The sequence below is a fragment of the Ips typographus genome, linkage group LG6 (assembly GCF_016097725.1).
Source record: "Ips typographus isolate SLU linkage group LG6, UJ_Ityp_2.0, whole genome shotgun sequence".
Classification (NCBI taxonomy): domain Eukaryota; kingdom Metazoa; phylum Arthropoda; class Insecta; order Coleoptera; family Curculionidae; genus Ips; species Ips typographus.
The window spans coordinates 9,600,927-9,613,333 of NC_138427.1; the positions used below are offsets into that span (position 1 = coordinate 9,600,927).

Genomic DNA, 12,407 nt, shown 5'->3' on the forward strand with positions numbered 1-12,407 from the left:
ACAAGGAAACACAGGTTTTAATATGACTTGCGACAGTTGACATACCGCTAACTTCATATTAAAGACATGCTGCATTGTCCACGTCTTGTGTCATATTTTTATTCTGAATTTGCAACAAATAGATAAAATAAAAAAATTTGATGGTTGGAACGTTTGAAATTCCGGTATGTTTTTGCTTTAATTTTATCATGTTTTAAATCATTTTTCTGTACAATGTTGGAGTTCTGAGTTCTGTAGTTCATTTTATTATACATATTTGTAAGATAGCAATTTTTATTTGTCAGGTGTAGCTTTTGTTGGTGTTAGGTTGTGTTTGTGTGAGTACCCCCCATATCCTAAATGTAAGTAACTATATAATTTTTTTGTTTTGTTAAAAACCTCTCCACAGTCAATTTAAGATAAATATAACACTTTAAAATATCTTTTTCATTAATCTCTATTTCACTTGTTTTTTATGATAGCATTACATGACATTGTATAACCCATAGTTCCCTGGGTGGTTCCCTGGATTTTTCCTCCTCTTTTTTTTTTGGTTGACGTGGATCCTTCTGATTGGTCGAATAAGCCACATCTATAATTTCTAGAAGAAAGGCCAAGCCCAGCCCCAGACTGCCCAGTCCAGAGTTGGACCACTAGCATAGACCACCATTGCCAGTGCCACCATCAGCCACTGCCTTGTTTGAGTTTGAAAAGTCCCCACCATCATGAGTGAAGACAATAATGAGGAAGACTTCAAGCCCAGGGACTACCAAGTGGCCCTTATGGAAATTGCTATTAAAAAAAATACAATTATTTTTTTGCCTACTGGAGCAGGCAAGACTTTCATTGCCGTGTTGGTTTTGAAACGTCTACAACATTCTGAGAAGTAAGTTTAAATTATTGTTTTGTTTTTTATAAAAGAATATATATTATTGAAGATGGATATAAGAAAATAGGAAAATAATTGAGTTCTCTGTTTAGTGACCTAAGACTCTTGCATCACATTCCTTATCTCATTTCACTAGACAAAGATTGAATAAGAATATGTGTTTCAATAACATGATAGTACCAGTTATTGGCCACATTCGTTTTCAAGCTCCATAGAGGGAGCAGAGCGTTTTTGACGTCACGATGACGTAATTTGGCAAAACCATAGATTGACCAATTGTCAAACTACCTCATTGGGACGTCAAAAAAGCTCTGCTCGCTCCATGGATGCTGAAAACGAATGCATGCGGCCATTGTCAGTTTGACCCTTCAATAAATGTCAGTTTATTTTAATGTTTTTATCAGTTTCATAAATAAACACTGTGAGTCATCTTAAATATAGCAGTTCTGTGTCTGAAATGCCATTTAGATATAGTGAAAAGTTTTAAATGTGCCAGAGACTTTCTAAAAAGTGCCAGAGCTTTCTATAAGTTTCTTATACATTCCCATAACTGTTTTAAATTGCCAGAGGCCTCTAAATGCTATTGAGAACCTTCTTAAAAGTGCCAGAGGGTTCTACAAGTGTTTTAAATCTTCCTAGAATTGTTTCACATTACAAGAGGCCTCTAGAACCATTTTGAATATGCCAGGGACTTTCTAAAAAGTACCAGAGCCGTCTACAAGTTTCTTATACCTTCCCATAACTGTTTTAAGTTGCCAGAAGCCTTTAGATCCATTTTAAAAGTGTCAGTGGCCTCTAAATGTTATTGAGAACCTTCTAAAAAGTGTCACAAGTGTTTTAAATCTTCCTAGAATTTACGAAACAATTAAGTTAAAAATTATTATTAAAATTGAAACTACAAAATTTTGTTAAATACTTAATAAATAATTTTAGAAAGTACAGTGAGGGAGGTAAAATATCCTTTGTGGTGGTGAACACTGTAGCCCTTGTTGATCAACATGCTAAATGTATAGAGAGAAGAACCAATTTGAGTGTGGGCAGATATAGTGGAGACATGTCTCTTGATTTTTGGCCTAAATCTAAATGGTACGATGAGTTTGACAAGTATCAAGTGTTGGTCATGACAATTCAAATATTAGTCAATCTGACCAATCAGCACTTCTTAGGTAAGAAAGAATACTTTCTATAGTGTAGTAGCATGTCACATCTTGTTTATCTAAGGAAAGTTAGGTTAAACTGAAAACTTTTTTCAAAAAATCTGCAAAAACTTGACTGCAACACTTCTTCAATTACAGATCTAAACAAAGTCAATTTGATTGTCTTTGATGAGTGTCATCGTGGAGTAAGTGATCAACCAATGAGGCAGCTATGCAAATCCTTGGAATCAGTTTCCTCAAAACCAAGAATAGTAGGCCTGACTGCCACTTTACTCAACAGCAACTGTAAACCTGCTAATGTAATGTTTGAAGTGAGAAAATTGGAAACCACATACCACAGTCAAGTGGCCACGGTTGATGGACTATTGGAAGTTTCTGGGTACTCTACTAATCCTAAAGAAAAAATTTTGCCGTGTTCAGATCACCAAGTGAGTGATGGAGAAAAATATGCTATTTACCTACTCAGAGGACTGATAAATACTCTTGAAGTTGTTAAAGAGCAGTCATCTACTATTAGATTACCAAGATCAGATTTAAAACCTTTAACCAAAGAGGAGGGTTTGAAAAAGCTAATCAACACGATCCACGATATAATCCATCATATTTCCATAATGGGATTGTATGGTGGCTGGAAAGCTATTTTGGCGCATATGATTCAAGTGGAACGTCTAAAAAAACACTGCGATAACGCCTTATTATTTGACGTTTTTACGTTTGTTCAGACTTGGCTTAGTCGAGTTAAGGTTGTTTTTGAAAATTATATGGCCGACTTCAGCGATAGAGAAAAAATATTTCGTTTCAGTTCCGACAAGGTAAGTTAAGAACAAATCCTGTGATTTAGGTATAATTACTTTTTTCTTTGGTCCTTGCTGTAGTAAATCTAAAAATATTTTTTTTTTAGGTGTTAAAATTGTTGAGCATCTTTGATTCTTATCAGGAAGAGTCCCAACTACCACTATGCGCTTTAGTATTTACGAAGCGTCGCTTCACCGCTAAAGTCCTATATTATATCTTTACTAGTCTAAGCCAGTCTGTAGAGGGATATTCCCATATTAAGCCTAACTTTATGGTGGGATATAACAGCAACCCCTACATCGACACCAGAGAGAACTTGTACACATCAAAGAAAAACCGTGAAGTGCTACAAATGTTCGAAAATAAGGAAATCAACGTTTTGTGCGCGTCCAACGTATTGGAAGAAGGTGTCGACATCTCCAGGTGCTCACTTGTAGTGAAGTTTGACAAACCAGATGAGTACAGATCGTATATTCAATCGAAAGGCCGAGCCCGACATAAGACCAGTTTGTTTTACATGATGGTGGAAACCGCTGAACTTAGAATGTTTATGGAGAAGTATTATGAGTTTCGTAAAGTTGAAGAAAGCCTTCAGCAGGTGCTAGACTGCGTATATGCTCGAAAAAAGTGGAATGTTAATGATGTGTTGGTGTTTTTAGTTGCTAATTGGGAAGAATACTACTAGGGCTGAGCCTACAGCTCAGGAAATTCAAAAGATGTACGATGAAGACGAACTGCCACCATATTATGTGAATGGTCCTAATTCGGCAAGAGTGGACATTGTGTCGGCCATTTCGTTGCTCAGTCAGTACTGTAACAGTCTTCCGTGCGACAAATATACAACTTTTGCTCCCGAACTGTTTTATGAACAGTCGCTGCAGGGTCTGAGGGTGACTATCGTTATGCCCACAATTTGTCCCATAACCGAACCAATCACTGTAAGTATTACAGACGGACAAAAAGCGTTCTTAGAACACGTTTATGTACTTATTTGTGCTAGGAAAATTCTTTAATAGTATATTAATATGTAAAATAAACTCCTATTTATTTAGGGACAATTCATGAGTAGCTTAAAGTCAGCCAAAAGAGCTGCAGCTCTCAAGGCTTGTATGCTGCTACATAAAAAGGGTGAGCTGGATGATCACTTGCAGCCCCGAAAATACATAGTGCCCGAAGACGATGTTAATTTTCTTTTCAAGCATTACCCCAAGACAAAAGAATCATTGGCTGGCACTAATAAAAATAAAAGAAAGCACAAAAAAATGGTTGGTAATATTTACACACTATAATTTTTGTGTTTTTACAGTGGAAAATATCCGCTTACAGATACCCTCATTCTTACGTGGACCGTTAACTACTGACAGAGAAGTGTGGCTACACATTATTGATCTGCGGCCCGTGTTCGAACATCGCGAAGAACTCAACTACTCAACTTTTTACAATATGTACACGTCAGATTTGTGCTACGGCCTGCTCACACCCAATCCTCTACCTACATTGTGTGACTTTCCCATCTACGTCAGTATGGGTACGATCGACGTCGTCCTTAAAACCAATGTGGCCGCTGTCAAACTGGGTGACGACGACTTAAATGACGTGAAGCAATTTAATGTTCTGGTTTTGGACGGTATCCTCAAGTGTCTCCGGCAGTTCATAATCGTCGATAACGGGGACGACGCTGAAAGTTTACTGTTCGTTCCTGTCAAGAAGGATTTGGGTTCCGTCGATTTTGACGTGTTGAGGCAACACAAGACAATCCGTCAGACCTGGACAGAACTGACCAGAGAAGAGCGACTTGCATTGAGCGTGACCCACGATGAATATTTGAGGAAAATTGTGTCGCCGTGGTACAAGGATATGGGGGTGAGTGTTTTTTTCTGTTTGTATTGTTTATTTGGCAAAAAGTTTTAGTAGAATACTCATGTTTAGCATTGCTTAACGTAATATCTCACCCAGCAGTTAACCCACAAGAGTAAAACTAACTGATATGGATTCATTCTACCACCATATTATGTTTTTAGTTGTGTTATTGTAAACGTTGTTGTTAATTATGCACTAATTTTGTAGCAAAGGGATTATTATTTGGTGATAAAAATAGCTGAGAAAACAGGAAAAAGTCCATTTCCATCCGATAAGCTCACCGAAACAGAGAGATCGGCGAAAGTACCGAAAATATCGGTTGACGACGCGGTGATTGTCATTAATGCCAATGCTTCAGCAGATGTATGTGTTTTCCTAATTGTAGGCTATATTTATTTATTCAAGCATATCCTTTCTGATCTGTGTGTTGTTTCTAAGGAGCACGATTTGGATCAAATCTTATTGAATACTATTTTCATTAAAAAACTCGAGTGTATTTTTGCAGGATTACCTAGTAACCGAAGTGGCGTTGAGCAAGTCAGCGCGAAGCATGTTTCCGAACGAACAATTCGGCACTTACGAGGAGTACTTCAAGTCCAAGCACGACGTAACACTGTTGAACCCCGATCAACCATTGTTGTACGTCAAACACCTTACCAGCAAGACGAATTTTATTAAGCCCCAAGGAGTGCAAGCCAAGAAAAAGCGAGAGCGCAACTACGAGGACTTTGAAATACATTTGGTTGCCGAATTGGTGGTTAAACAAGACTTTCCAGCTGCGTTGTGGATCCAGTCCAATTTACTTCCCACTATTATATCAAGGTCCTGATTATTTAAGGCTAATGATTAGGATTAATTTTGTTATTTTACAGATTGTCGTTTTTGTGTCGTCTAGAGGAATTCAGAGTGAATGCCGCTAAAGAAATGCAACTTCCAGATGACCCGGCTGCCAAAAAAAAACCTTTACAACTGGATGAGTACCTGCTCACATACAAACCCTACATTGAGGAAACTACTACTCCAATAAATGTGTTAGCGCCAGAGCCTAAAGAAAACGTTATCATTCCTTCGCTGGGCAGTATTAATATAAACAAGGACTACATGAAAAAAATTCTAGAGGGAGAATACCCGTGGAAAGACAGCGAAGAACCAAAAGACATTGAAAGGGACTTGGATGTAACAATCGTAGATATTGACTATTATGAAGCGTTCTTAAACAAGAAAGTCGTCGAAACAGGCACTACCATGAAAAACGAAGTGCCTAAAATGCGGAGAGAACAACTGGCGTTGACCTACTTCAAAGATTTCGTTGAGAAGCCGATCAAGTTGATCGAAAACAGCAACCTGGCCAGAGGCCCGGAGCTGTGTTTGATCTATAAGGCTATGACGACCGCCAAGGCTAATGATATCGTCAACATGGAGCGGCTGGAGACTTTGGGCGACTCATTTTTGAAGTTGTTTAGCTCGGTAAGTATTTTTTTGTTACACAACATCACCTGTTTTAATTAAATCCAATTTTTAGATCTACATCTACTTAAAATTTCCCAACTTTTCTGAGGGTCAGGCGACTAGCCTTAAAGGCCGAATGGTCAGCAATAAGAACTTGTACTATCTGTCAATTAAAAAACATATAGCGGGCGTAATGAAAACAAACGATTTGCAAATCTCCGATTGGCTACCGCCCGGATTCAAAATTCCCGAGTTGGTGGAGCAGCGTATTGACAATAAAGAAACATCGTTGGCATCACTATATCGAGTGTGCATTCCTATGGAAGAGCAAATAAGCGGAGATCTGTCGGAGGAGACTTTAAACTCTATACGGGACATTCAGCTTGAAGAGGATCCTAGCGAAGAAGGTTTAATCCAGGAAGTTGCCTCTTTCTTCAAGTGTAACTACGTAGGCGACAAAACGGCGGCAGATTGCGTAGAAGCGTTACTTGGAGCGTATTTTGAGACCTGCGGAATTGAAGGTAAGTGGACGTGTGTTTTAAGTTATTTTACAACATTCTAAAACCTTCTAAAAGTATTTTAAATCTTCCCAGCGTTGTTTTAAATTCAGAGGCCACTAAGACCGTTCTGAGTGTACCAAAGACTTCTAAATGCTCCTGAGAACTTTCTGAAAACTTCTCTACAACTATCTTAAACTTTCCCAGAACTGTTTTAAATTGGCAGCGATTTTGAAAGTTCCATAGACGTCTAAGGGTATTGAGAATCTTCTAAAAAGTGCCAGAGGGTTTTATAAGTGTTTGAAATCTCCCCTGACTTGTTTTAAATTGTCAAAGATTTTTAGATTGGTCAAGAAAGTGCCAGTGGCTTTTAAATGCTATTGGCAACCTTCTAAAATGTTGAAATTTACCAGAGGTTCTAAAAATGTCAAGTTTTATTGGTTAAATGCTCACGTGACTATGACGTATTTTGACCTACCTATTTCTCTGACTACTAGTTGGAGATTCTTTCTGAAAAGCGCATGACATGAGAAAGAAATGAGGTTTACAAGTATACAGGGTCAGACACAAAGTCTATCAACTTTCTTATGTCAAACCTAACCCCTTACTTCACATTTTAAGAGTACTCATAAAGACCAATTCAACGGTTTACAGAATTACTACAGTGAAAAACACCATTTTATGTAGTATGAAAATTTGATTAACTTTAGGACACAGGAAAAATTGATAACAATTTAACATCGTAATGACGTTATAGCTATTATTGTTACTCCTACCATTGTTATAGGTGGGTAAACCTTTCAATAAACATGAATTTTGAAAAGGTAAAATCGGCAAATAGGTACCTAGGAACTTACTTATTGGAATTTTTTCATCATTCCCTCAAATAAAGTTATGAAACCGTGTATCGTTGAATTGGTCTTTATGAGTACTTTTAAAATCTGAAGAAATACACAGGGTGTCAGGTTTGAATTAAGAAAGTTGGTATACTTTGTGATTGACTCTGTATACTTGCAAACCTCGTGTCACCTTCACGTCATGTGCTTTTATTTACTATAACAATATGAAAACTGAGAAAAATCAAAACGGTAGTTTTTGAGATATTTGCAATATTCCAGACTTTTTGGACAAAACTATAATGATCACATTTAATTACTAACATATTTATTTAATCACTGACTAAGCTGAACAGACTATAGTGTGATATTCTGATAGGTGGCATTCGTTTCGTCGAGTGGATGGGCATCATCCCAAAATCGGAAAATCTGCTGACCTTGCTAAAACAGTCGATTACCAATCCCATTCTAAGTACCACGGCCACATTGAACGACATCAATTTCCACATTCCCGATTGGCAAATAATCGAGAATGACATTCTGGATTATCATTTTAAGAATCGAGCCTACTTGCTGCAAGCGCTCACCCATTCGTCGTACACCCCCAACCGAATCACGCAGTCTTACGAAAAGTTGGAGTTTCTGGGTGACGCAATTTTGGACTTTTTGATCACGTGTCACATTTTCGAGTCGTGCGGCAATCTGGATCCTGGCGAACTGACCGATCTACGATCGGCTTTGGTAAACAATAACACTTTTGGCAGTTTGGTGGTCAGGCACAATTTGCACAAGTATATGCTGATGATCAACTCGAAGCTTCAGAGTATGGTCGATCGTTTTGCCGAGTTTATCGAATCGAAAAAGTTTGAAATTGATGATGAAGTGCTGATTTTGCTTGAGGAACAAGATGCCGTCGGTTTTAATTTGGCTGAGTACATTGATGTTCCCAAGGTGAGTTATTCAGTTGGGTTATTATTTTAATGTTCTAAGCTTGGTTTGTAGACCTTAGGTGATATTTTTGAAGCATTGGCTGGCGCAATTTACTTGGATAGCGGGAAAAATTTGCAGACTGTTTGGAAGGTCTTTTATCGGTTAATGTATAAGGAAATCCAGGCGTTTAGCAACAAAGTACCTAAAAATTTAGTAAGGAGGCTTTATGAGTTTAATCCCAATCCTCATCCCTCATTTGGGTAAGTAAGCTATATTTTTCATACTGGCATAGTATTTTAATAATGATCGTATTTTCAAGTAATCCTAAGGAAGCCTCCCAAGGCAAAGTGATGGTCCCCTTGCAGTTCATGTTGGATGGCAGACGACAACAGGTGTATGGGTTCGGGTCAAATAAGATGATGGCCAGAAAGGCGGCTGCAAAATTAGCGCTACGGCAACTCTGCAAACTGTGCTGAGTTTGCAGCGGACCTATGTTAGGAACGCGTACAATGTTGCCGTCTATTTCTCCTTACATTTACTATTCTATGTATATTCACTGCCTCCTTGGTGGTTTAAGACTGCTAGATTTAAATGAGAAAGTTCTGTTTTGTACCTTTAGTGGTGCAGTTGTGGCTGTGTTTTTTACAGTTTTCATATTTTCTTTTTTTTTAATTTTTTTAGCTGTTGCAGCACAGTATAGAGTACTACAGAAAATATTAATGACCAGAAGTTTAGAGTAAAAAACAGCTTTATATTTGGATTCTTAGTTTGTATTTGTTCGTTATATTATTTCGCAAATTGTTAATGTTGGTTAGGCAAGTGTTATTAAAATTGTTTTATAATTGAACTTCCTGGAATGTCTTAAGTCATTTAAAACATTTCATAAAGTTACAATTGTGAAACGATTGAGTTTATTTTTAGGTATTTTTATAGGAATATATTAAAACGTTTTCTGATTGAACGTTATGTTTCGCTTGTCCCCAGCCGCAGTTCTAATTATTATTCTAGCCTGGTAAGTTTTTATTTGCGTTTTAATTACCTTGCTGATGTAAAAAAAGTGACTGAAAGGATTTGGGTTTTGTTTACATAGCAAAGGCAAGCACGCGGTAATCACGTAAAGTATCACATTTCTAAGAAAATTATGAGTTATGTGCTAACATAAGTTCGGTAGGTTCGTGTGTATAAGGATTTCCTGGTCTGCTATGGATAACCCGGGTTTCAGTGAGTATTAAATTCAACTGTTTTAATGATGTTTTATAGTAACATTTTGTAGATCAGTCAAGTAATCAAATGTCACGTGACTTTACTAGCTCAAGAAATAACTCAACTGAAAGTGGGTGTTCTGGTGCTGTAGACAAGTAAGTGAACATGCTACACTTATACTTTTATTAGCAAGATATGCTGGTTTTCCTTATTGTTAACCAGAATTCAGTGATGTCATATTTTTTGGCAATTTCCATCAATGAAACGTGGCTACATTCACTTGATTTTAACCATTAAAACCCACCAGAGCTTTAATCTAGAATCTGAACTATAATCTTGAATTTCAAATGTAAATGAACTGAAATTTTGACCCTGACTTCCATATTTTTAGTAAAAACAACCCACATTACTTACAGGAAAACTCGTCTTTAATTGTATATGTGTCAATACTGTGGTCACTAAACTATTTCTTTTTTGTATGTGTTTAAACTTAATTATTTTAATATTTTCCTTGTAAGGTCAAAAGTTATCTGTATATTATTTACATAACCGGATTTATTTATCGTACTGTTTTTATCAGTTAAGTAGGGTTAGTAAGTTAGGCAGTTACATTTTTAGCATTTTCCAGAAAATGTATTCTCATTTTTCAGTGAAACTGTTACAAAGGCCGAGTTGAAACAGTGGCAACCGCAATGGTGGCCAAACTACAAATGGTGGCCCGCCTATCACCAAGTAACTAAACTGTGCGCGTTGATTCTTATCGGCGTCGTCACTTGGTACACCCTGTATATAATGCTGGGTAGCCCAGTGCTGCCGTATAGCGGCCGTTTGTTTCAAATCGGGTTCCTCAGCGCTGTTTCCATGTTGGCTGCGCGTCTTGTGAGCCAGACCAATTTGCCAGGCTTGATCGGTAGCTTGTTGGTTGGCGCATTATTCCAGAACTGTCATGTGATTGATATGGACGAGTCCTTCACAGAGATTAATAAGTTTTTACGGTAATAAGTTGATGGTTTATGAATTTCACTGATTTACAACCGGAATTGTATAGGGGTGTGGCGTTGATAGTGATATTGGTGAGGGCAGGTTTGGGATTGGACCCGGATGCTTTGCGACGCTTAAAATTTGACATCACCAAACTAGGTTTTTTGCCTTGGCTATTTGAGTCGATAGTGGTGACTGTGCTAGGTCGATACTTGCTGCACATGTCTTGGAGCTACGGTCTAGCTCTGGGATTTGCTCTGTCCGCCATTTCACCAGCAGTGACCGTACCTTCTTTATTAAGGTGAGAAAAACTATAACATTTGTTTTGGTTTGATTGAATGTCAGTTATTTTGATATTTGCATGCCAGAAGCTTCTATAACTATTATGAGAGTTTCACAAACCTCCAAGTGTTACTTGCAACCTTCTAAAATGTGTTAGAACCCTCTAGAAGTGTCTTAAACCTTTCCACAACTGTTTTAAATTGCCAGAGGCCTATAGGACCATTTTGAAAGTTCCATAAACCTCTAAATGTTATAAAAAAAAATTAAAAAATGACAAAAGAATCTACAAGTGTTTTAAAGCTGCCCAGGGTTGTTTTAAATTGCCAAAGACCTCTAGGACCGTTTTGAAAGTTTCATAAACCTCTAAATGCTACTGACAACATTCTAAAAAGTGCCAGAGTCTTTTACAAGTATTCTAAATCTTCACTGAGCATACTATATAGCTAAGTAATCTTACAGGTTGAAATCCAAGGGTTACGGCATCTCTAAAGGGATTCCCACTTTGGTAATGGCGGTTACCACTTTGACTGACGTGTTTTCCGTGGTAGGTTTTGGGATTGTGCAAGGGTTTATCTTCTCGGGCAACGTCACGAATTTGATAATCCAGTTGCCCGTGTCAGTTGTTGCGGGAATCCTTTTTGGTTTGGTGTGGGGTTTTATTTGCTGTTTCTGTCCTGAAAGTCACGACTCCAGCTTGGTATGTTTCAGTTAAAGCTTGCCACTCGATTTGTAACTGAACAATTTTAGGTTTTTTTGAGGATTTTAATGATCCTAGCCGGAGGGGTGTTGTCGGTGTTTGGCAGTACTGCAGTGGGTTATGGAGGAGCAGGACCTTTAGGGTGCGTTATAGCTCCGTATGTGGCTTCGTTATGGTGGACCAAACAAGGATGGAAGGTGGGCGAAAATCCAGTGTCGGAAAGTTTTAAAATGTTGTGGAGCGTGTTTGAACCGATTTTGTTTGGAATCACCGGAGCTCAAATAAAAGTGGACCAGTTGCAGAGTGACCTAATTTTAATTGGTCTGATTAAGTGTGTCTTTTTGAAGGAGTGGTTTATGAAAGTGTTCATTAAGCAGGTGTAGCTGTAATTCTGGTAGGGATCTTGTGTAGGACAGCGATGACAGTTTTGCTCGGTATTGGATCGATATTTTCCTTGAAAGAAAAATTGTTTTGTTCTATGGCCATGGCCACTAAAGCTACAGTACAAGTGAGGTTTAAGTATTTACAGTTTTTTTGTATTCTGTACTTGTGGTAAACTCTGTTTTAGGCGGCGTTGGCGCCCGTTTTGTTAGGTTTGATAGCAGACCACGATTCCTCCGATTACTTCGATGCGGAGGCCCTGATGGTTATATGCATTTTGAGCATCATAGTTACCACTCCACCTTTAGCTATATTTATGGACGTTTTTGGGCATCGCTTTCTCAAAAAAGAAGCTTCTCCTAATGAATGCATATAACTTTTGATTTGCATAGAATATATTTTTCTGTAGTGACAAACAATTTTTGAGCCGCCGTGTATCCGAATCTTGGTTGCCAAAATTCGGAATAAATC

The 12,407-nt window shown here is 37.8% G+C and overlaps 2 protein-coding genes across 4 annotated transcripts; both read left to right on the forward strand.

Annotated features, from left to right (window-relative positions):
- The first annotated feature begins 31 nt into the window (after positions 1–31).
- Dcr-2 (Endoribonuclease Dcr-2) lies at positions 32–9,353 on the forward strand. 3 transcript variants are annotated; one of them, XM_081981249.1, is made up of 16 exons: positions 76–164; positions 285–341; positions 585–865; positions 1,802–2,034; positions 2,164–2,837; positions 2,927–3,418; positions 3,480–3,758; positions 3,873–4,085; positions 4,147–4,683; positions 4,888–5,043; positions 5,186–5,502; positions 5,553–6,147; positions 6,203–6,650; positions 7,842–8,413; positions 8,465–8,652; positions 8,712–9,353. In XM_081981249.1, the coding sequence occupies exons 3-16, from the start codon at positions 705–707 to the stop codon at positions 8,866–8,868; spliced, it is 5,022 nt and encodes a 1,673-aa protein (XP_081837375.1). In that variant the 5' UTR covers positions 76–164; positions 285–341; positions 585–704; the 3' UTR covers positions 8,869–9,353. The 3 variants fall into 3 exon arrangements, with proteins under 3 accessions (XP_081837376.1, XP_081837375.1, XP_081837377.1); XM_081981250.1 differs by lacking the exon at positions 285–341 and having other exon boundaries at positions 32–164; XM_081981251.1 differs by lacking the exons at positions 76–164; positions 4,888–5,043 and having other exon boundaries at positions 185–341.
- Positions 9,262–12,355, forward strand: LOC145730194 (sodium/hydrogen exchanger 9B2-like). The gene is made up of 9 exons (XM_081981280.1): positions 9,262–9,404; positions 9,483–9,613; positions 9,666–9,750; positions 10,246–10,590; positions 10,644–10,877; positions 11,318–11,555; positions 11,606–11,876; positions 11,933–12,063; positions 12,124–12,355. The coding sequence occupies exons 2-9, from the start codon at positions 9,595–9,597 to the stop codon at positions 12,310–12,312; spliced, it is 1,512 nt and encodes a 503-aa protein (XP_081837406.1). The 5' UTR covers positions 9,262–9,404; positions 9,483–9,594; the 3' UTR covers positions 12,313–12,355.
- Positions 12,356–12,407: the final 52 nt, after the last annotated feature.